This window comes from Uloborus diversus, chromosome 2 (assembly GCF_026930045.1).
Source record: "Uloborus diversus isolate 005 chromosome 2, Udiv.v.3.1, whole genome shotgun sequence".
Taxonomy (NCBI): Eukaryota; Metazoa; Arthropoda; class Arachnida; order Araneae; family Uloboridae; genus Uloborus; species Uloborus diversus.
The window spans coordinates 28096120-28122824 of NC_072732.1; the positions used below are offsets into that span (position 1 = coordinate 28096120).

Here is a 26705-nt window from a genome sequence, read left to right on the forward strand (position 1 = left end):
GCAGAAAAGCAATAAATACTAATTACGTAGTTTAAACAATCGAAAGAGAGAAATTCAAAAGAGCAGATATACTTTTAGTGCAGTTTTTAAGATGTCTCCACATTTGCAAAAGTCTTTCAAATTATTCTATAAAATGTTTTTATAAAATATCACTTTCAACATTCAATAGCAAAAAAAATTTCAATGGCTTCCAAGATAAACTTTCACATATGGATCAAAAATATTTTCTATTTTAGAAAGACACAAAGCAGGAACTTTCATAAAAATTTATGATCTAAAATTAAAAACCCTTTTAAGATAAATGACAAAATTCAAAGGTTTCTTTTTTTCTAAATTTTCTTAAATTCATTTTCTTTAAATTACTTTTTATAAAGAATTATGCAATAGATGAGCAGTAGGGTGGTTCAAAAACCTTTTATTCAGCTTGAGTCCAGGACACACCCTATTTTTTTTTTAAAGACTTACTAATAGTATTAGGCTGTAAAAGTTTTAGCTTCTTACTCACATTTTAAAAGGGTGCTCAATGACCCCTTCATTTAACATTAGCTGTACCATAGAAAAAGCAAAAAAATGAGAAACGTTTGATTTCCCCAGCTGTTTTCTTGTAAAGAATTATTTTATTGCAATGTATATCCATATTACAAGTGTATATTATAATATGTAGCACTATTTTTTCAGTTTGATGTATTTTTTTAAACCCCTCCCCATACTTATGAGGTTTGAGGGAGGGGGTTGAGTTGAATGACCCTCTTTCAGTTGAAATAGGAAGCTAAAATTCTTCCAGTATGTTACTATCCACAAGTCTAAAAATATTGGGGGGTGTCCTGTTATCTAGGAGAAACTTTTTTTTACATGTATTTTTGAACCACCCTACTGAGCAGTCTTACATAATTTCCTTAATGGAAACTTTTAAGTAAACATCTTTTTATGTAATTATAATTGCATAACAAATCTGAAATACTTACGCTCCAGAAAATTGCTATTATGGACTTTAATAGCTATGAATTAGCATGGAGAAACATAAGAAATCCGGAAAAGAAAAAGGAAAGTTGAAAATATAGTAGGTACATCAAAGTAAAAACACAACACAGAAAATACATAACTTAAAAACTTTAATAATGTAAAAATAATAAGCCCCTTAATAAGAATATATTGTTTATGATATTCTTTCATGGAAAAATCTTCATCTAGCACGATTTGTAACATTTTGATGCAGTTACAATCCCAACTTTGATTATTAACTCACATAAATCAAAGAATGAAATTTCTTACTATAAAAGAGATATTACAAATGAAATTATGCCTATAAACTGTTTCACTTAGAAATGTTGAAAGGGGGAAAAACTGAGCTATATTGAAACTACAGTCTTTATAGCAAAAGTTGGTTTAGTATCAGTGAGAAAATACAAAACTTAGATATCTGTCAGTAATGCAGGGACATCAGGGAAAGCACTTTTATGACCATACCTGCCTCTTGGAGCAAGAACAACCAAAGTCAAAAATGTCAGTTTTCAGGAAGTGGTCATTTGATGAAAGTGATTTTTTTTTTTTCTCTGGCTCCAACTCACACTCAAGCTCTTAGAAACTGTGAATACTTCAAGAGCATATTGTCTTATGTAGGTTTGCATCTATAAAATGTGGGCCCTCCAGCAAAAAATCAGCAGGGCCCCTAACTGCCTACTGGTTTTCCATGCCACTAAGGGCAGCGGGCACTTTTAGTGGCGTGCCCCCCCTCCCCCCCCAGCACTGAGTGTACATAGATCCGGGCCTGGTCTTATGCCATATTAGGAATGTACGTACAATTAATTATTTTTATTATAGCTGAATTTCAAGTGACATTGTCAGTCAGCTCCAAATAAAGCTACTGATTGTTGAATAAACACAAAAATTAGAGGATTTAGGTAATTAGGATTACTATAGCTCAATACTAGGGCAGTGGATCACATTAGTTGTTTTTTCAATAAGTTCCTATGGCCAAGGCTAAGGCAGAATTACATGAAATGAACCACCAGCTCAGTCATTCCAGCCGAGGACTGCAGTTTCGTGCTTATTATCACTCATCAGTCCGGCATAGGAATTGAATGAGCTCGTCTGGTCTGTGCTAAATTTATATTAGCTACCAGTTTGTTTGGCGCTCTTGGCTTCCTACGGAGGTTTTCCACCTCCAGCTCAGTCAATTCCTATGCCGGGCTGATGAGTGCTAATAAGCATCAAACTGCAGTCCTCGGCTGGAATGACTGAGCTGGAGTTGTATTTCATGCACATTAGTTGTTGTTGGACAAAAAAACTCGCTACTTTACGGGCACATTTCTATCATAAACTCAGTTTGGTCAAAATCTGACATTGGTTGGTATTGCTGCTAGATACAGATATAAATAAAAGCCAAAATACCAACATAGCTCAGGGCAAGCCAGATCCAGCTATGCTTCAGTACACATAGATATAACAGAAGAAAATTCAGGGCAGGTTGGCAGGATTCCTGCTGAAATTTCTCAAATTTCTATGGGGGGAAAGAATCATTTGTTCGTCAAGCTTTGCATTGAAGGAGGAGGAGAGTACTTGCCTATTCAATGGACAAGGATCAAACAACTTCTTTTATGGGCAAAAACAAGTACCCCTTTTACTGACAGACTTTTTTTAATACTCATATGTTTCTAAGTTGGAAAATGGGTAATATTAAGGAAATACTTATTTTTATGTGCCTTCCATAAGTCATTTTTACTGAACATTGATACTAATCATCGACAAACTATAATACTTCTGTAAAACATAAAAACCAAAAAATACAAAGAAATAGTTAAAGTTTTAGGCCATAAAAATATAAAATTAATCAACATACAAAAATAAACCTTACATTGCATCTTTAAATATGAATTTTAGTTAAAGAGGAAAAGATGTTCACAAAATCTGATAAAAATAAAGCATTAATAGTTTTTATGTTTTGCTTTACAAAAAAACAGACATTATGATTAAAACTTTATCTTTTATGATTCTGTTAAGAAGACCAATTTGATCAAGTAGGAAAAGATGAGCTTTATGTAACAAGAATGTTGTTATCTTTATCATTATTTTAAAGTGCTTTTGCTAAGTCCAAAGTTAGCTTTTCATGTAAACAATGAGTCAGAAGTCTTACTAAACAGTTCAATCATGGCATTTGAAATCAATAAAGCTTCCCAAAACATAGATAAGGGGAGAAATCTAAGTATCTTCTTTATCTTACTAAGACACAGAATATTTCTTAAAATTCAAAATATAAAAGAAAACGAAAAGTTAAAAAATAAAAATAAAATAAAAATCAGGAATGAAAGATAAAAAAAAAGTGATGAGTTAGGTATAACAAAGCACAATAATTTAATTTTAATAAATATTATTATTCAGTTGAACTATTTGTCAATGTAAGAAATTAATTATGCCTTTGAATGGTTTTTTTCTAAAATGAGTTTTAGATATCTGAGTTGAAAAAAAAAAAAAAAAAACTTTAATAATGCAGGAATTAAGGTTAACAAACACTTTAAAAGTCCAGTGCTTTTAAGGAGATTACATGCTTATTTGGATACCAAAAATTTACCACATTAATTACAATTATTGCAATCAAAACATGAAGGTTCAGTAAAATTCAGAGTAACATTATTCTGCGTAGAATGATTAATACTGTTAAATAAAACAGAAAATAATTTACACTATTCATTAATATTTTGAAAAAATATATTATTGAATAAATCAAGTAGTTCTGAATGCATGCTTGAAACAAACTATAAGTCTTTAGGCAAAATTGATTGAAATAAAAGGCAAAGAAAGAAAGCAAACTAAAATGCAAAAAGACAATCTGCATTTGAAATGGAAGAGGGACAAGTGGTGCTAATAAGTACATCAAAATAGTAAATTAACAAAAGTCTGGATAATTAGTAGTAAAAAAAATTAAATAGATAAACAAGTCTTAAAGTGACAAAAAATAAACAAAAGGTATTTAAAGGCATACAATTTATGGAGTAGTTTTACATGATTTTCTTCTCCCACAGAAACTTGCACAATACTTGAATAACTTTATCATACACTGTTTGTTAAACAGCTGCTTATGTACTGAATTCAAAATGAATGCACATTTGACTTGAGTGAAAGCAAAAGACAGCTTTGAATTTAGAAGCATTAAGGTTATACTTGCTTTCCTCTAGAGTTTAACTACATTTTCAAGAGTGCAAATAAAACTCAAATTTTATGAAACTCACACAGCAAGGCTCATTAATATGTTGAAGAATATTTTACGCTTTATTGTTTTAAAATTAGAGGCAAAATTAATAAATATTACTTTTTCCTTCATTGAGTTCAAATGAATTGAGAAAATTGTGGTGTCCTATCTTACTAGTCCTTTAAGTCAGCTAAAGCGGATGTTAGTTTGGATTTAACTGTCCATTTGTTTTCTATGACTCACGCCTCATCCCACAGTTCAGTTCATACAACCCACAATTTCCTTTTCAGGTCAACAACTGACTTTCCCATTCATGTCTCATTCAGGTAATATATATATTAATTATATCCACAATTCATAAACAGCATTAGTCTTAAAAAGCATTCAACTGATGTTTTCATAAACATGTTACTGGTAGTGATAAATCAATTACATTATTGGACTGGACACTGCATAACTAAGAAAGATCATCAGTATCAGTCCTCAAGACAACTAAAAGTTAGTACTGGGGTTTCCTCTGAAGCTTCATGCGGCAAATAATCAGATTTGATAGAGCTCACCTGCTAAAGCTGACCCTATCGCAGTTGCTGGCAGGCTAGGTAAAGAGGCACGTTTTTGGAAAACTTGTAAAATATGACTAGTGTCAGGAAGTGAAGATTTAGCTTAGAATGAAAAACAAGATTTGAAAACTGTGCAAAAGATACATAACAAAATAAATAAAATAGAGAAAGCATACAATACAGAAGTATAAAGAAAAAAATAAAACAAGAGAAAGTAAAATACAAACTTATAAACAAAAAGCAAGAATAAGGGAAAAGTTGCTACATAAAATAATTCATAAACTTGCATCAATGATCTCAATAGTTATGAGTACAAGCTTTGTATAGAGGAGGGCATCTCATTCATATTAAAAATAATTACTCTTCTTGTTGCACTGAGTTAAAAATGCATTTTCTTTTTTTTAATTTCACACATGGATTTAGTACTAATCTGGTTTTGATGCTTATTGACATTTTCTTTTTTTTTTTTTAACCTGAAGTTCACTTGAAAGTTTCCTTTTCAATTTGTCATTCTTTGCATTTGCATCAACAGCGTCACTAAAACATGTTGAGTCCAGGATGGTGCAATATCTGTACCAGAAGCAGCGGTACACGTGAGGGAATGGGATCATGGCACAGACTGGCATTTAAATGATTAGGGGCTCCTTTGATGGAATGTACCATTGTGATTGGGAGGATGGTTCCCCTTTCTAGGAGCATTTTGTTCTCAAACGTTTATCATGTGCCTTTGGAATTAGGAATTTCTCTAGAAGTTATGTGACTTTTCTAGATAGAATAGTATGAGTACTTAAGACAGTATCAGTTTTTGAGGAAAAATACTTGTGGTACAACTATTGGAAAAAGCAAAAATGTAAACACTGGAGGCAAAAAATATTGAAATATAAATGCATTTAAAAGCAAAACCCACTCAATAGTAAATCTATCTTACATTATTAAGCCCATAGATCATCTCTAAAAGACCTAAACTTGTAAACACAGCAGCAAATGAAATCTAGCACCTATAACTAAAATGAGTTTTTGCAATTTTGATCATTTTCTAAAAAGTAGCAACAGTGGCCGCAATAAGGTCCATGTAATGCAAGGTACAGCGACTTTTGTATTATTTTGATGAAGATGACCAAAATTAAGATCATTTTATTAATTTTAACAATATAGAATTTTCATAATATTTTTAACAAACTGTTTGAAAAAAATATATAGAACAGATTTTTTAGGTTTCAGATAAGATTTTTTTTAAGACAGAATTTTTTTTTCATTTTACCATTTTCCTCAAACAACCAGCAAAATAAAAATTTGTTAACTTTGCTTTGTATAAAGATTCCATTAACATTTCTGGGAGGCGTCCCCAGAGCCTTAGCACTGCCACTGGGCACCACTCAGAAAACTTGTGACATAGAAAAGTAACAGTTATGACAACATACCTTGATCAGCTTGTATAACGGTTTTGCTTCTTTCAGGCCCACTATGAATATCTGATATGAAATTTGGAGAAAACAGATCAAGACGGCAAACTGGTGTAGTATTATTTTTCACAATGCTAAAGTGCAAGTCACACTATGCTAAGAGGTGAAGGCAAAGCAGCAGCTAACTATGCATGGCCTGATTGTTACAGAACAGACATACTAAGTACATTGTTTATGATGCACAAGCAGTTGGTGATGCAAAATGCTACTTGAATTGCTCTGAAATTGTCCAAACTGAAAAATGGCTTCAATACTGTTTGACCATCGATTACATGGATAGGCTAATATACGGATTATAGGCGGAAATGGACGTATCTATTAGTTTATAGGGGTGTTAGTTGATTTGTTACAGAAGTGCACTTTTGCTTCTCTATTATTTAGCCTTAGTTTTGTAAAAATGAAAATTTGCTTACAGGAACATTTTTTTAATCCCAACTATATTCGATCTATATTCTCACGGCAAAAATTCATTGATTTATTTATTCACAACAAAGTTTTGAACTTACCATTTTGGTTTTATGTTCCTGAACGAAATGAAAATAGTTTATTTTCTTTTGTTGTTTCCATGGTAACTATTTTTGTTTTCCCTTACTTTATTTTAGAGAATGCAGTAAATGAATAAGGCACTAGTAACATTATAAAACACATGCATCAAAATCCATCGTTATTTTCCCTTCTCCCCTGCTAGATACATTCAGTTGGAATAGTCTTTTCTTGGCAGATTGTCAAATTACATACAATCCGTAGTCAAACAGTACAATGTTGCAAACTAACATATGCCCGCCTTGTCTAGTGGTCAGAAAAGTTCGACTGCGACGAAGAGGTCCATGATTCAAATCCTGCCTCAGGCATGGATATACTTTCTCTCTCTCCTGTTCTTGTCCTTTCTGAGTGTGAATATGTTTTTGTGCTGTGAATGGTTGCCTACTCTATAAATGGGTCCTTATGGCATGTGTGTACTGTGGAAGTCAGACTCACCCCAAATTACTGTGCAGTTCGAAAAGTGAAGTAGCACAAGCCATATTTCCAGCCTAGCTGGCACAAGACAACAACAAGCTAACATATTATCTCTTAGATGAAATATGAGCACTTGTATAAAAGCATTTTTCTCTTTACGTTATTCATGCTTTACATTTATAAAGTTAAACATTTTGTAATAAAAAGCAACAGATGGGACAAAATGTTTCCACGAAGCTCAAGGTTATCTTCAGAAAGCCTTATTTATTAGAGATTACACCGAAAAATTGAATAATATTTTACCCAATCTAACAAAAGCGAATCCCAAATTCTAACAGTCTAAAATTTTAACTATTGGATGACTTGTACTCAACAATTTAGATTTCTTATCCCCATGTAATGAAATTAGTGAAAATGGAAAATTTTATGTTTTAACAATTTATGATAAGATTAAAACTCTAACAACCACTTAATACATTGGGTAATGTTCAAATACTTCGATATTCAGCAATGTTACATTAAAAATACACAACTTCAGATAAGGGTGAGCGGAACAATAATTATTGATCTGTAAGAAAATATGTTTCATCTATAATTAAATGTGACACATATGGGCAAGTCTTTTTATTTTATTATGTAACACATTTTAGCATTGCACATCAACTCTTCAAAATCATATTGCATCATAGTTTTCTTTTTTTTTTTTTTTTGCTTATACAACCTAGCTAATTTTAGAATTCCTTTTCACATGTTAGAATAAAAGTTAGGTGAAATACATCAGTAGATTTTGTTCAAATTCAACATCACGGAATCAAGCGAAGCACAGACACTGTTAAACAAAACATACAAAAGTGGAGACATCTTTAAATGCAAGATCATACTTAAGAAATTTCTGACATCTAACTAGCTGCAAAGCTTAGATGGCAAAAGGAAAAAAAAAGCAGTACTAATAGTTTAGAATTCTACAAAGCAGATCTACAAGCAACTAACACCATTAAAGCTACTTTGACATATTATACTAACATTAGAAAAGATGCTTCTTAAGCTACAATACTTTTGCATGCAGACAGTTGTAATTCTAGTACAAACTTTCATAAAAACTTTAAAAATATCTTTAAGACATAAAACATGTATTAACTCTCTTTGTAGTCAATAAATAAAACACATATAAACAAATGAATGTACAGCAGAAAATGTTTGCCTCAAAGCTTGTGGAAACAGGGAAGGGAACATATGAGAAAGTTAAAGGGCAATTTCACAGTATTTTGTCCAAATGTAGAGTCTGCATCATCATAACAATCTAAAACATTGACCTTCAAAATTTATTTTTTATTGGTTGATTTAATATGGAATGACGTGTAAACAAGTTTGAGACAAACAAGTTCTATTGTTTAAAATTATTCCTTCACACTATTAAAATGATAAAATAACAAAGACATGATGAACCAATTTTTCATGACGTAGGAGTATACTTTTTAGTATAAACGTTCGAGACAAACAAGTTTATGGGTTAAAATTACACATGATACTAATTCTTCAAATAAAGAACCAATTTTTCATGACCCCCCCCCCACACATGTAATAAAGCTTTTGATTTCAATGAAAAATAAATTAAAGTTAATCCATGATTCTTAACTTTTGTGGGAGATTTAGATCAAATTAAATGATTTATCCTGAATTATCTAACATTTATTTAAAATGCATAAATTTTGTATGCATATCTTGTATGTATGATATGACTCATAACAATTCTTTAGACTGCACACTAATTTGTGGAAAAAGTAAAGATTTCCAGAATTTTCTACAAATATTTACAATGCAGATGACTTCAGGCTTCATTTAAAAAACATTTCCAGTACAGTCATTGCTAAGCAAGGTGCAAGAGAGATTCATCAGTTTAACCCAGAAGATGACAAATGCATCTAACAAAGAATATATATATGTGTATGTTTTCTATACAAATCCAGTTGTTCTCAGATTTGGAACAAATTTGGCAGGGAGGTACTTGCGCACCCGAGAAGAAACGTAGGGGTTTTTTCAAACGCCGAAAAACAACCGAACCGTTCGAATTTTAATTTTAGGGCCCAAAAATGGCATTAAATGGCTCTTTCTACCCAAAATAACCATCTGATTCCTTTGATTCAAATCCCATTCGAAAGCCCGCGAAAAACACCGATAAAGTTCCTTCATTTCCTTTGAATTTGAAAAAAAAAAAGGCTGTAAAATCACAAAAAAATTAAAAAGCACTGCTAAACTTAATGGAACAGAAATTTAAATTTGGAAATTTATCGTTTGCGCAATCTGATTTTAAATTAGCGTTCAGAAGGTTGCCACTTTTTTTTTTCTCGGTTGTGACTAAATAAAATTTTGTTTTTGACTTGAGGAAAAATTTCCCCTTTTGATTATTATTTGGCGATTTATCTTCTTTCTTTTTTTTGCACTGCCAGCAGAAGATAATCAGGAAAATTGCGTTTAATTTGTTCATTCAGGAATTTTTTATTTGACGTTTTCGTTCTTCCAGAATGGTTGTTTGGACAGAAAATTTGACAGTTTTTTTCTCTCTAACTGAAGCCTGATTGTTGAACATGCTTTACTTGATATAATTTTTATTTTTGAGGTAGACCGTGCAAAGCTGGGCAACGCAGCTAGTAAGAAATAATTAGCATTTTCGTCTGAACTAATTTCTTTATTCTTACTAAATTTAATTATTTTTGAAAAATAAAATGATTTAAATACATCTTACGCACAATGGCCAATTACCCCTTTTAATCTCACTCATGGAAAATATGGCATTTGCATATTTTTCAAAAAATCTGCAATAACTACGTGAAAAACGGTAGTATCAGTCTTTTAAGTTTTTCTAATAAAAATGTCAATCTTACCAGAAAAAAAAAAAGGAAATTAATGAAGAAGTGAAAATAAGTTTTAATGTGATAAGTATTTAAGATACTACCTTTTGCATCATCATCTTCTAATGTTGTGCTACTGTCTGTGGATTCTTTAACTTGAGAACCTTCACCTTTTTTTGCCATAATACTTCGACCTACAACATCAATTAATTTCACTCAATTTTTGGTACATGAGAGAACAAAACACATCATTTTAAGATTTTATTGGTTACATTAAACTGATTGATTGATTTTTTGTTTCTTGTAAACAGAAGAGTGCCAATTATCCATTAGGCAAGTCCAGGGCTTAAATTTCATGGCAGTTCACTTAATATACTGTATTTTGTTTTCAGTGTATTTTTACAGATTAGATGGGGATTCAGGTGATTTATGAATGCATATAAATGCTGAAGAATATAGTGTATTCTTTCAAAGCAACATTCTACGTTTATAAAGACCTGACTAAAACAATAAAAACTTATCAATTGATGTTTATCAAAAGCAATTGCAGAAGGTGAACATAGACTAATTAGTACTCTCTGAATCTGCACAGCTTTGAGTCAAAAATATAAAATTTTTAATCTGTTTTTTATTCAAATAAAAGGTAATATTGATAACATTTTTTTCCCCAGTTAAAATTTGCTATTGGAAATAACAACAGCTACGAAAGTGCAAACATAAAACACACAAACACACACACACACAAAAAAAAAAAGATCATTTTCTTCTTGTTTATTTTGCGACTTTGAATAATAATATAAATATTTTTTTCTTATTCTATCTTTTATTACTGTGTGTATAAAAGAATAATATGCTACCTCATATTGCTGTCTCTGCACATATTAAGTTTTTTTTTTTTTTTTAATTCCCATACTTCTTAAATTTTTGCTCTTTTTTTTTTTTGTAGCTATTATTGCAGATATGAAAATATATAGACATATATGCATGTGAATGTGTATAATACATGTGTATATGTCACTATGATCAAAATTGGAGAATGTCAACCTTCACACCGGTTTTTTGTCAATGTCTTGATGTATGTGAATGTTGACAAGACAAATGATTGGTTAAATCATCAGGTGCCTACATCAGGTCAGATACAGACTACCATTTTAGGATGGGTGATGTTCAGGTATACCCCCCCCCATCCCCACGTACACAAACAAATCTATGGTTTTGGGTGCAAAAATTTTTTGAAACTGCTTGGTTGCCAATAAAAAGCACCAAATCCACCAGGAATAATGCACCTCATAAGGCAAAAACATTAACTAATTTCATAAGCAATGGAAAGAAATAGTATATCAAATGTTTAATTTAAAATTTTTTAAATGAATAAAAAGATTTCTGCCATCGTTTACATTTTATTCATAAATTGTTTGAACACAAGGTGGATGTATAATAGTGTCAACAGTTTTGGGTGATTCATGACACCCATGAACCTCCACCTGCATCCGCCCCTGGCTTACATATCATCACCTCAGAACAACAGTAAGATATCTTAATATTATTTCTGGGATTAGATATCTTACTGTTGCTCTGAGGCGACAATATATATTTGGATAATCTGTGGCGCCCATCCCGCAAGGGCAATGGTGCACTGCCTCAACTGCCATGGAGCACACCACAGGAAAACCTTTTCAAACTCTCCACTGAAATTTCTATGGCACAATCTACAACCATACCCCCAACCCCCTGCGGGCACCCCTGAGATAATTAGCACTCAACTGCATTTAAATTTGAAAAAGTATTTGAAAAAAAATGTCTGAAATTTACTTTACAAAGGAAGAATTCTCAAAGTATGCTCAAACTAAGTGTTAATCACCAACAATTAAATTTTTTAATAGAAAATGATAAAAACCTTTTAGCTCAAAAACATAAACATGAAAAATCAATATAATAAAGCACAAATCCTCAAGAAAATACAAAATAGTTATTTCAAGGTTACACTGGAGTCTCTTCACCAGTGCAAAGAAGTGTTTAACACACAAGAAAGCAGTCATTTGAACAGACATCAATCACGTCTTTCTGGTTGAAAACTTTCTTTTGTGTTGAGTAGCACTCCTTTTTAAAATCATGAAGGGGCTCCACTGTAAACATGTAGTAGTTATTTGCAGTATTTTCTTGACGATTTGTGCTTTCTCTACGCTTTATTTACATTGATTTTTGATTTTACTCAAATTTTTACTGTGGATGAAGAAATAGTAAAATAGTTTTTACTTAGTAAAATAGTTTAATTTGCAAGAAAAAATACTTTAAAATTCTTAACTACCGAAACTTTTTCCAAATAATTATCGACAAAATAGGAATTGAATGAACTAATAGAAGAAATTAGCAATTTCACAATATGATATTAACACATAGCTGCAAATACAACACTTATGTATAACAACCTAGCAACCAAAACGTACTAGCGTGCAAAGATTTAGTAGGATTACACAATATGTTTATCATGCAAATTAAATAATATGTTTACACACATGCTTATTCAACACCAATGAAATATCAATTTCTGAATGTGGAAGTTAACATGAAGCAAGGACATATAACTATTCACATACACATATAAAAATGCAGCTAATGCCGTATTAAAATAAACATTTTCTTTTGAGAAACGGGTTTGTTCCATGTAAATGAATGCTGCCATATTATTTCTTATTTGGTGTGTTAGGTATGATTAGATACAAAATGAAAGAAAAAAAACAGATTAAATAAGTAATAGGTAATAAATAAAGTTCATATATTTTAGTTCAATATTATTTTGTTAATAATCCATTGACAGAGAAGCATCACACCTAGAAAGAGTCCCATCTAATTACAATGTGAAAAGTTTACCACCGTTTTAAGGTATTAAAGACAACTATTCTTTTTTAATTTTGATTGGTTATGCAAGACTTTACAGACCCGATTATCAGCGGCATTGGGTGGATTCAAGAAATCAAATGTTCAATGGAAAGTTACAAAACTGACTTTTATTTTTATTTATTGTAAAATTTAATTCAATTCACTTTTCCCCCTTCATTTATCACATACACAATATTTGGTTGTTTTTCGCGGTGCTCATCATTTAAGCAATCTATTTAAAGAATTTATCCATATGCTACAGGTCAATTCCGTTAAAATTGAAACTATTTCAGTTTTTGAAAACACTGGCATATTGTGTACTGTTTTGAAACATTCAATAACATATACATTAAAACCCCTCTAATGCGGACATTAACGGGCAATTTTTTTTTTGTCCGCAGAACTGGGGTTTAATAATGTTATTTGGCTGGGAATAGGGGAATGAAAAATTGTCCATGTAAGAGAGGTGTCCGCAGTTGAGGGGTGCCCGTTAGGAGGGGTTTTACTGTACATACTTCAGCTATTTTTTGCTGAAAGCAAGGAAGAAATGAATTATTAAAAAATAATAATAAAACTAAAATATATGAAATGAACACATAATTAATCTTCTATTTGTGATTATGTTTCAATATTAAACTACACTGTTGCAGCATTTGACATAATTAATTTTTACTTGACATTTCAAATATTGCACACCCCAATTATCCACAGAAAACACTTTTGAAATTTGGCACTACAGCCACAAGGTTTACAGCCACTGAAGCAATGAAAAGTAGTACCATTATTAGCTAATAATGTAAAGTTAATATAATCAGCATTATGAGCTACGTTTATCATATTTAAATTTTAAATTAATGTTTGTAATAGTTTGAAAGTTTATGTAAAACTTAGGTAACGCAATTGATTTGTGACTTTTTATTACAAGAAGAAGTTTATCTATACTTAATATTGATAGATGCACTCAAATTTTACAACTGTTTCAACAATATCAACGAATTGCTATGTTTTAAGCACCATCAAGAGCATAATGAAAATTTTTTGAACATAATACACATTAAGAAATATTCACAAAAATTATTTTGAACATTTCAAGACATGAGCGGACTTGAAAAATGAAAGAAAATGCTTTAGCAGTTACCTACAATCCAGAAACAAATCTATTTTAACAAAGACAGAAATTTAAGCAAATAACATAATAGCTAGCTACATTAACTTAACCAAAGGGACCATAATGTTACTTTTTATACCAAGCAAAGGGATTGTTTAAGTTTGGGATAAATTAAATCTGATTAAAAGTTTTTGTTTTCTTTATTGGTATTAAATTTAAACCAATTAAAAATCAATTCAGAAATTAATTATTGTCTTCCTAGTTAGTTCTTCTCTTCCTGAAAAGAAGAGGCTTAGTATGGGTAAGTTCCTAAGGAAGGTAACTTTGCGTACACAAACTTTAATATAACTTTACTTCATATTTTTGTTGCTTATATACATTACAGCATATATGGTATTCCTTGATTACATACATCTTCTTTAATTATATATATATATAAAAAAAAGCACAATCCGTTAAGTTTAAAAAAAAACTCCAACAGATCAATTTGATTTGTGGGGGGGGGGGGGGAACCCACGTTTTGTCAAAAGAGTATTTGAAGACAGCAACCCAATGATAGCTATTAAAATTTCCTCAAAAAGTAATACAAAAAGAATACTATTAAAAAGCTTTAACTAATCAAATGACACATCAATTTTTTTCTTTTACACAAATTAAAAATGCACAAAAAGACAGTTTAGATACACATACATCAGGAAGAAAAAGACATTAATAAGATAATTCCAAAGAGTTACTCATGCATCAACATACAATCATGCACAAATTTAATAACAGGCAGAAATGAAGGCAACTATAAGAACAGTTATTTATGCATCTAATAGGGTTGTGTATGTGTTCATCCTAAATGCTTGTGTCAGTGAAGGTTTGGTGCATCTTTTTTCCAGTGTGCTAAAAATCACTGAAGCAAAACTTACAAAACCGCACAAAAAGGATAAAATAAGACAACAGCAAAAGGGCACAAAAACAATGCCTTTATTTTTAGGACCATAGGGAGCAAGGACTTCAGCAAATATATAAATATATCAAGATATATATACGTTGGAATTAGTTTTGTTATGCTTTTATATTAAATTGGGGGGGAGGCAATCTTGTTTTTACAACTAAATGCATAAGCCATATATATTCAAATGTGGTTCCCTTTAACTTATTCCACCAAACTATAAGCAAAATTTAGAATTATACAAAACTAATATTTTATATTATTATTAGTCACTGAAAATAAATCAAAAGATAAGATACTTTGAAAATAAATTTAAACTAGTAAAAAATTTCAAGATTAGTTGAAAACAAAGGCAACAACAAAACAGTGTTGTTGTAGAAAAACAACAACAACAAAAAAGTTAGCCTTAAATATATGCAACAGATTAAAATAATGTCTTTTAAATAAAGTGCAATAACTGGGTGGCAGATCTCATTTATTTGCTCAAGTAATTTTAGTCACTATGTTATCACAGACAATGAGGCATTTGATGCTGAAAATTATCTAATCAGGTTTTCTTTCAAACTAGATTAATAAAATATTGTATGGCTGACTCTAGTTACAAAGTTAATTAACTTTTAAGAATGAAGTTGATTCTAATAATTCAATCTTTCATATGGTATAATAGCTACAGAGGCTTAATGGCATCAACTGCTGCACCCACTCTTCCTGAAAATATTGATTTATATTGTAAATTAGTAAGAAATATTTTTTTGTCAAAAAATTATTGCATCACTTTTATTTTTCATGCCATTTGCGAACAGAAATTCCCTAATGCCAATTTCCATCTGACACATTTCTTCAAAAATTGAAGATGTAATAGAATATTGCAAATAAATGGATACTTGCAGGAGCGTGCTTAGAGTTTTAGCGGCCCTGTGCAAAATTTGTTTTAATGGTCTATAAATAATCATTTTTGTTATTTAGTTATTCTCTCCCGAAACATAACCCGCTCTAGTTGTCACATAGCTGTATAAGTTGGTTCGAGATTTTTATATGTAATTCCAAAATTAATTTTTTTAAAAAATGACACAAAATGTGGTTGCAAAGAAAATTTTTGGAATCAGAAAGAGATTTAATTGATGAAATAAAGACTGGTATCCAAATTGCATTGTTTTCAGCCCAGGGGATTGGGGAGGGGTATGAAATACGAAATTGAAATCTAACTTCAGAACAAGGTTTGGGAAAAAAAATGAAACATTTTGACCTTTTTCTGCTTTTAACTAACTTTTACTACTAGCAAATATAGAAGAGTCATTCCATGTCAAGTGACCTAGGGGTCCCCACTCGACCATCTCCGAATTGGGGAAATTTTATAGCGGTGTAGAGATGCCTTTGAAACTAACCTATGCAAATTTTTAGCTTCCTAAGACTAAGTTTACAAAAAAATTTTCACACTGAAAGCCTGAAATTTTAGGTGCTCAAAGTACAATTGGCTGTTAATACATTCAAGTATTTTTGGAAATTTGAGCTCATTAGATTTTGTATAGCACGGGTGCATAAAATTTGAACAAAACCAATTCAAAGGCTCCTACTGCATGGTTACATTGTAAAAATACTTGTTTTTAATGGGTTACAGTTTCAGAGCTTAAATATCTATCTTCTAAAAGATTTTGTCATCCAAAGTGGCTATCAAAACCGTTCAAGTGAAAAATAGCTCTTTTTCAAAGCACTGCAGCGCAAGTTGAATTGTATGATCATTGCCGAGACAACTAGTAAAAAAAAATCCAATCTTCAAACGCCTTCTATTAAGTTTCCAGAGGTAAATGGTATTTTAAAGATACAATGAAAAGGATACTTAAATAAATTTTAAACGTTTACCTCAAGTCTGCATATTGTAAGATTTTGAAATGTGTTGGCACAGTAGTGATAATTTTAAGATTTCGATTAATTGTTTAGGTGCATGCACTGGTAATAAGTGTAGAAATGAACTGGAAACAAAAAGAAGCATAACTTACACAAAAATAAAGAACAACTAATTAATAAAAGTTGAAACGTATTTAGAAGATGTTGCAACATAAGGATAGTTTCATAAGAAAGCCAGTGACAGAAGAAATAATAGCAAGTCTTTAGATATAGCTTAAAATATCTTAATTTTACTTTTGTTTTATTTTTATATTCCCAGTAGAGCCTTGAAGGGCAGCAGTAACAAAATACAAAATGGCTAGCATTTAATTGTTTTGCCTCCAATATAGAAAGTGATCAAAACTGTTTACCTTGGTTTGGAGCAGTTACATGGCCTGTAGGTTAAGCATGAAAATTGTAAAAATGGATAAAATAGGGAGAGAACATGCCAGAAAGTTGTCATGCTTAGATGAAAAGATATTAAGTATAGCTTCAGCAGAATAGTTGACAGAGTTTGGTGTTAACTTTCAAAAATCTATACATACAGTGCACTTCTGACGCATCAAATCCTTTCATCTTTAATGATACTATTAACTTCATTTGATTTTCAATAACTTAAAAAACTGTTTTCAAATTTTTTTTATTTTTAACTACTAACAATCATAAATTAGAAAACTTTTGAAATTCAGCATTTTAACACTCAAATTGAATATTCACGCAGTTTAACTGAATCTATGAAATTTTTTTTGAAAAACATAGATTAAACAATACCCAAGTAATTTAATTAAGTCTGCAACAATTTCTGAAACACTTGGAGATAAAAGAATGTTCCAATTTTTTCTTTCTTTCCATATTTTTCCAAGAAAGATCTGTAAGCTTAACTTTGCCGCCATATGAGATGTGCTACGGGCACTGTGCAATAGCAGACTGTATTTTTATGCGGTAATGTATAAGCTCGCTAACCCTTCCTTCTCAAAGATAGCCTAAAATGAACTTCAGGTTTAAGAAAGATTTTGAGAAGGAGACCTAATTCTGCCCCCTCTTGCTCCTAACATTATCAAACAAGGCCTAAAGTCAGGCTTCAATTACGAAATTTTTTTATGAGAGAGCCGCCTGGCTTCACATTTTTGGTGCCGTTAGGTGTTATGGAACCTTTTAACCTCACCAAAGATAGCCTAGAATGAAAAATTTCCAAAGAAAGAACCTAAAACTTCCCCATTCCACCAAACCACCAAGGATACCCTTAAAATTGATTTCAATTTTTAATATATTTCAGTAAGAAACTTCAGCATTAATATCTTCCCTAACGCCTACAATTGAGTTGCAACACATGCAATTGCATTGCCAAAGATAGCCTAAAATTTTATATTTTAGTGCTTCGAATTGAGTCTTCAACCATTACCAATTCTCTTAAGCTCTCCAAAGTAGCTAAGCTGCATTTTAAAACTTTGATTTCGGAAAATTGTCTTGCAGTGCACACCAATCCTCTAACATCAACAAAGAAACACTAAAAGTGGTTTCAGTTTTGAAAAAAAATCAGGAGCAAACCCTACCCGCCCCTTCCCCTCTTTACTAAAAATTGCCTAAAATTGCGATTTTTCTAACTTAAATTAAGGAATTTTCTCCAAGTAGTCCCTTATATCCCCTCCTTTTTTTTCTTTTGCAAGTATATAAAAATTAATTTCGTCTTTTTTCTTCAAGTAAATTTCTAGTTTTAATTAAAACACCACTGACAATTTAATGTATTGGCTATTTCACAACGAAAGGGTGGCAAACGCTGTAGCTACGCCACTGCTCCTTGCTAAAGCTTGCATAAAAAATTAATATTGTTTGAGATAATTTTTTGTGATTCAAATATTTCCTATCTTGCTAAGTATTTAATAAAAAAAATTGTATTTTAGAAGTTCTTTCGCTGTTGCTTGCTTTTGTCTTACTTCTACTGCTAATTTGTTTAGCACAAGAAAAAAAAGGTATACTCTCTCTCTCTCTCTCTCTCTCTCTTTCTGCACCACTTGTAATGGGAAAAAAATGTAGTATGAGAAATCTGATTTTTTTTTTTCAAATTTAAAACTGGAGTTTCTTACAAAGTTAGAACAATTCAGTTTAACTACACAATCAAGTATTAACATTTTAGAGACTGGAAAGTGCAAATGAAGCAGTTTAAATAATTTTAACTGTTATAAGAGTAAGTAATGAAATAAATTTTTGAGACTACTTGAACAGTGCTTCAAATTAATGTCTTATCTAGTGTATGAAGTATGAATTGTTTGAATAACTAGGATGTCACTTATTTTTCAAATCCCTACACCATTTCTTTTAAGGAATTTTATGTATGTTTAACTATTGATAATTTTACACTTAATTTAGTATTGCGTTTGTCAATGGGTTTGGGGGTGATCAAAAAGCAACTACACCAAAAAACGATGTGAGAAGTCGACGATAGGTTATCTTTTCAATAAGTAATAATTTGAAGCACATTTTTTAAATGAATCGGTATGACACATTTGATATATGCAATTACGTTCAAAAATTATAAATATAAATTACGCTTCAAAATTTCTTTAACAGGCTGTTTTTAACAACCCCCCAGAGATTTGATCGCCATAAGTGGACTGTATATATACTCAAAAAAATAAGAACAATCACTTTATGTATCCCATCAAAATATTCTCAAATTATAAACATGATAATTTCTAGGAGCAAGACAAGCCAAAAGTAATAACAAAGAAAATCTAACACCAGAGCATTCGTCTATAACCATAAATAAAGACGTTTCATAAATTTGAATATGTTTGAAAAAATAGAAAAACATTTATTTACAAAAAAGCAAGGTGCAACGAGGTAAAACGAGCCTGCCATCTAAAGCCTATAAAAGCAGGATAATCAGGTGCTATTTACCTCGAGAAATGACTGTTTACCATGTGCCAATGCAAGCATAACAATTGTGTGAAAGAGATGAAATGACAAGGAACTAGTTTTATTTCAGAATCAAAATTTAGAAAATCTCAATACTACATGTAGTCAAACCTCCTTATAAGATCACAAGGGGATGGGGTATTACACCTTATTACATTTTGATATCATATCCGGTACAAAACCTGTCAACTTTACCCCTTAAACCCGTCAACGAACATGTCATTTACATATAAGTAATGTAATTTTTACCTGCAGCATTACTCATATTAAATCTGGATTTTGTCAGTCAATTTAAGCTGTTGTTCGATACAGAAAGCATTATTGTGAAAACGATTAGCTTATTCGATTCAGGTTGTTTGCAAAAACAGGTAGAGGTAAAATAGTTATTAAAAAACCAGGAATACAAAAAGGTAGGAGTACAAAAAAGAAACCCCATGAATTCTTATTTGAATACAATTCCTAAAAATATACTATGACGAGGCAGTTATACATAAAAATTATGAACAAAATGTTCAATGCCAGAAAGAAATTTTGAGAAAAAATTTTCATTTCAAAATATTCTATTTTATAATAAATAATTCCTGCTGTATTAATATTTCTCCTTGCCAGTTTAGCTATTAATCGCAAATATATTTTACTTGATTGCTCTCAAAAAGACATTTGACACCGCATAGTTAATTTTCTCCACTACAGACTTAATATTTCTTCACAGAATATGTTTTATTGAAATTGAAAAACAGGACCCATGAACATCATAGGTCGCATTTACGTACAGAACAGAAATGATTAATGGCAAAATAAAATAATAATAACAACAATTTTAAAAAAAAAATTGCACTTAGCTTTAATTTTTTTTTTCTTTTTCTTTTTTTTTTTTTTTTTGCATCCCAACCCCTTCATTGCTTCAATAAAACTTTTAATAATAAGTATCCTTTATTGTTTACTTCTATTTTGTGTCTTTTTTCAAAATGCAGGTAGAGCATTAGAAACGTACTTGCTTTAATAAAATTCAACAACCTAATCAATTTGAAAGGAAAATGATCATTATGTGTTTAGCATTTATTTGGATCATTTTCCAGAAGCCTAAAGTGATCTTATATGGAGGTTTGACTATAATATTTATTCTAGACATTACATTTGAATGAAAATATAGCACAAGATATAAAAGAACATAACTGAACAAATGAAAAGTTGAAAGTAAAACTTCAGAATAAATACCTGAAATTTATAAACTAAAATGTTTTGCATCATTAAAAATGCCCTACAAAACTAGATCTAACTATTCAGTTAGAATTCATAATGAAGTTTGGATCAATATTATAAAGCATAAAATAAAAAACAAAATTATTAATCATATTCATAAAAATACCATTGAATCTCAATAGAGTAATAGAGCAAATCAAACCTTCCACGATGAAACTATTCATTAGAAAAAAGTAGCAATGAGAAAACAGTAAAGAATACAAAATAGTACACTTCTTGAGTTAGGCTTCAAGTCTTGTTGACTATTAATCAAAAGAAAAAGAAGATATAGAAATACATTGCTCGAACTCAAAAACATTTCCTGTTCTTTATTTCATTTAAAAATTCTGCACAAAAAATACTGAAGTTTTTTAGAAAATTTATCAAAAATATTCACATGAAAAACTGACTTTGTTCATCATTATTTTTTTAAGAGCTTAAAAATAACATTCACATTTCTATACTGTTAAAAATACTAAAATATTCTAGATAATTTTTTGTAATAACAAAAAAAGTTTACATCATATTGAAATCAAACACTGATATATTTTGATTTACAAAAGCTAAAGCGATACATTAACATCTACATTATTTATTTTAATTGTAAGAAATACTCATATGGCAATTTCCAACAGTTAATGTAAGGTATTGATAAGAATTTATAATTTTAGACAGTTATAAATTGATTAACACAATATATTTTAATATGTCACACAAACTCAACACTTACTAGAGAAATTTCTTGTGGCTAACATCGTTGTGAGAATGGCACCCTGAAATGTAGATTTTTGATAAAAACATGTAGTAAAATAAAATAAAAAAACATTTATTAATTTAAAGTCGATTTCGTTCACACAAAAATTAAGAACAGTAGGAAATAGAGAGAAATAGAACTAAGAAAAATAAAGATGATTAAATAGTTGAATTAATCTTTAGTCCTTCTATACATCTGCCAACAGATAACTATTACGAATTTATGCTAAATTCAGTGTAGACAGGATATCATCTTTTTTTTTGGGGGGGGGGGGATCTAAACAAAATTTTCTTGTATTCAAATTCTAGTTTTCTTCTTTTTCACGAGTAGGAAAATTATGTTTGAAAAAATGGACACTTAGATGTCTTAATTTTTGAATTTTCTAATTCATTTTTGTGATTATCCAGAACCCTTGGCTATACCACTGGCAAAATTGCCTTTAAAAAGTGCCTTCAACACTAATTTGTATTTCTAAACTTATTCAATCCAATTTTGTAACAAGATGACACCTCAAGCAACAAAATATGCAATTTGCTGGGAGCAAGTAAACCGTTGGCACTTCGCATCATTTGCTTCTTTTCTTATTTTACTTACAACCAAGCTTGGTTGTTTTTACCAGCTCAGTTGAGTGTGCTTGATTTGCCAGTTTAGGTCCAAAATTCTCTTTGAGTATGCATTTGTTAAGCGCTTAGAATGCTTAGGCTATTGTTTCAGGTGTAATTACATAAGATTGTTGTGTATTGTATAATGTTAAAGTAAAGCTTATTGGCCATTTCTGTGAATCAAAAGTAATTCTATGAGCTAAAATCTTTATATCGTAATTAAATCTTGAGATTATTTTTGTTCATAAATATATTTACCATATTATTTCATCTCGCAAACAGATTTTTGCATAAATAAATAAGTTATTTTTATTTTAGGCTCCTTTAATGTTGTACATGAGGTAATATGATGACTGTTCTTCACTAAACTTTGCTCAGGTTGGAGCTAACAAGAGTTTAACTCGGCAATTTTTAAATACATAGCTTTAGTGTCACTGAAAATAGCACAAAGAAATAGAGAATGAATTTATCTTTAACACCTGTCCATGTACCAATAATAGATAAGATTTCCTAAATTAAATCATTGGTGTACAAAGACTTTAACCAAATGTTAAGTATGATTTTAAGTAAGGAAGTAATGTTTGAGGATATATCATTCTAGGAACCTTATTTCCTAGGTATGTCAGTAGTAATTGTCAAAAACAGGACTTTTTTTTTTTTTTTTGAGAAAAGGAATTAGAAATCTACATGACTTCTCAAAACTTTTCTGTTATGCCTGAAATACCACAAGTCTTTATTTTCTGTTTTGATACAAGAATAGATTTAATTATATGCAAAATAGTTGAGATCTCAGTATATATTCAAGGAAAACCTTCAGTGCTGCAAGACAAGATTAAAAGATCATAGAGTACCTCACAAATTTTATTTCTAATGCAAATTTTTGTTTCGATTTCACAGTGCAAATTATAGGGAAATCCTGCAAGATATGAATTTTGAGTACCACAGTAATCGGTGAGAGAGGGGAGTCTCAAATCCCATCAATTCACTTAACTTGCAGCAAGTAATAGCGAAGCAATTAGATTGATCGCCAAAAACTTAATACATGCATAAAAATATAAAGTGAAATGATTAACAAGAAATTTGTTAACAATATTAAACAATAGGGAGGAATAAATCGTTAAGAAAAATATTCAATAGAAAATCAAGAGTGTCCAGCAAAAATCGGGTGGAGTTGGCAACTCTTTCTTTTTTAATTTCAAAAATTTAGCAGGTTCTTCCTCCTTTTCTATCAATGGAATTTGTCAGAACATTGAAATTTTTATTCATATTGCACATGTAGTTTTTCTGATCTGAAAAGTCTAAGTACTTTAGAAGCAAAAAATAAGCCCTTTTTAGCACCTTTGAGCAAAATTAAGCACCTTTAAGGGACCTTGTAAACAAAATTAAGCACTTTTGAAGATCGTAAGAGCCCTGTTGAAATTGCTTTTATATTTTATAGTTTTTTAAATCTTTTAAAGGTGGGTTTCATAATACCTATCAAAATGGCTAGGTTTTATTTATATATTTAATTGTACCACAACATTTTTTGTATAATAAACTAGTCACTATTTGACCTTTTAAATAAGCATTCGTCAGATAGGTAAAGTCTGCAACCTGACTACAATCGCATCCGCTTATTGCTAAGCTGTATATATAGCAAATTCATGGTAAAACGTAATAGCTTCAATTCCCTTCAGAATTTACTGTGCATTATTTAAAAATTTTTATAACAAAATTACAGCTGTAAACGACACTTTTATTTGGTCCCTTCAACTTTGCTATGAATGGGTGGGATTGTAATATGATCGCGGTGGAATACGTTTTTGCTTGATTACAGGTGTTTGTGTCTATATATTCTCCTTCATCCTTTTTCATAACTCCCATTCAGTTGAGGTGAGGTGGTGAAAGGAAAAGTTGAGTAAGTCGATTTTATGTCATTTTGAGTAACTCAGTGTTTTACCAAAAGATTAAAGAAATCCCCAATATAATACACTCAGGAACATTAAAAATAGCGCCCCAAGAAGAAGGCATTGGATTGAAGTGAAATTTAATGTACAGAATAATACAGATGAGAGATACACTTGATCCCAAAACCTAGACAAACAAATACAGGCTAAGAAATGAGATAAATACAGTGCTACTTCAATAGCGCGTTGGATCCTCTTTTGCTGCAATACATGCCGCAATACGGTCCGACATTGAGCTAATTAAACGTCTGATATTGTTCTGAGGTCGATGGACCCCCAAATTTTTAACAGCCACTTCCAAATCTTGCACAGAGTAGCACAGCGACATCTGGCATTTCAGCTGATCCCATAAATGCTCTATAGGGGACAAGTCGGGAAAGTGGGCTGGCCATAGAAGAGTCTCAAACAGACATAAGAAGTCTTGATTAGCTGTAGCTGTGTGCGGGCAAGCATTATCTTGCTGGAAAATTGCTCCTGGGAGGCCATTTAGGAATGGTCCTAGATGTGGTTGCAGAATGTCATTAACATAATGCTGGCCCATGAAGGTTCCATGTACCACAACTAGAGTGGGTCAGCTATCATAGGCTATAGCCACCCAGACCACTATGCTCGCTGTGTGGGCAGTGTGTCGTGCGATAAAATGGGTGGTGTGATACCTTTCTTCGAGGCGCCTCCTCATCCGTGCGGATACCCTCCGACTCCAAAACGAATTGGGATTCATCACTGAGCACCACCTTTTGCCTATCAGTGACATCCCACATCGCTCTGCACCATTGCAGACAGAGTTGCCATGTTTTGCTGTTAAAGGTAGTACAAGAAAAGGGCGCTTGGACTGCAGATTCATTTCTACAAGACGTTTAGAAATGGTTCGGGGGAACAACTACTAACCCTACATCTGCTTGTATGGTGAAACGAGTCACTGTGGGATCCACAAACGCTTGCCTCATGATCCTTCCATCCTCTTTCTTGTGGTCTTCCTGGTCACTCCAGATCCGGTTTTTTGCACGTGGGTACCATCTCGTATCCACTGCCTCCAACAGTTTCTAACGGAACACTCCGAACGATTCACCTGGCAGCAACACGGCTCGTCAACCAGCCAGCAATTTTCTGGCTGATTATCAAACCTCTCTCAAACTCGCTTAACTGTGAGAAACGCTTTCTAACTCGTCTACCTGGCGTCCTTCACTCATTAAGGTTCTCCGACTATCCGGATGCAATCGCAACATTTATAAATCTTATATTATGCACTGGTTTATCTAGCACCTTTTTCCCAATTTCACCGGTGCTGTAGGGTATACGGTCATGCGCATGGACACTAAACTTGGATCATTTGCATATCAGATGTCACTCTTCTTATATGCAAAATTTCGCGATTGTACCTTTCTTCTTTCTTGGGGCGCTATTTTCAATGTATCTGAGAGTATTTCCAATTTATTTGGTCAAAACTGCTCTGTAATCTATCACATACACTACTATTCCATTGAACACATTCAAATGTGGATAACTTAGACATCAACTTAGCTGGATATTTTTTAAAAAGTGAATTAAATTCTTTTTCTTTTCACTTTCTCAGTTAAGAGTTACTTTTTGAGCTGATGTGAAGAAAAATACAGACCTAGATAAAATCATTTGTTATAATCATCAAGTTGAAAAGTTTAATAGGAGGACTTTTAGGTTATATATCCAGGCATGTTATTCCAAATTTTCCAAGGGGGGGGGGTAAAGGGTGCATACTCAAGGCAAATTTTATCGGAAAACAACAAAAACCACACCCCTTTATATGCAAAAAATTCATTTTTCAAAGTCGGGAGAAGGTGGAATTGACGCCCCTACCCTCCTAATGATGGGCCTGAGTACATCCATTTTCAAATTTATAGATACATCCTCAATTAAGATTAATTTATTTTACATGTGATTATTCATTTTTAGTTAAATACTTTTGACTGCCTTTCAAGCTATTTTTTACAATTCTTGACTGGATTTAAAAAAACAGTTGCTTTACAGGCACTTATGTAAAATCACATTAAGAATTTTGTACAGTTGGCATTTTTTTTTTTAACATGAAGGGGTGGGGGGACAAACTGAACCAAATTTAGCTGCATTAATGGTGACAACACACAAGGTTGCCAACAAAATTTGAGATTTGCAAACTAAGAACAAGTTATTCAAGACATGACAGATCTATGGTCATTTCCTACTTTGACAAACATATAGATTATTTGTGAAAAAAGTGAACAAATATAAACTTTATACGATTTAAATAAGTAAAAAAATAGCAATGATGAACATGAAATTAGTCACAAGGCAATTCAAAAGTGTTTAACAGACACAGCACATATGAAGCTGGAACAAGTAAAAATGAATAAAATAAAAATAAATAAACAACTATGAAAATCTTAAAAGTACATGTTTTATGTC

At 31.4% G+C, this 26705-nt stretch overlaps 1 protein-coding gene across 1 annotated transcript in view; it reads right to left on the reverse strand.

The window, feature by feature from the left end:
- Positions 1 to 26705, reverse strand: part of LOC129217792 (calcium/calmodulin-dependent protein kinase type II alpha chain) — a 384326-nt gene that overhangs the window by 22771 nt on the left and 334850 nt on the right. Inside the window, exons 12-13 of the mRNA XM_054852134.1 lie at positions 21716 to 21758; positions 10120 to 10209 (exon numbers count right to left, since the gene is read on the reverse strand). Of these exons, the coding sequence (XP_054708109.1) occupies positions 10120 to 10209; positions 21716 to 21758 (133 nt within the window). The remainder of the gene's footprint in view (positions 1 to 10119; positions 10210 to 21715; positions 21759 to 26705) is intronic.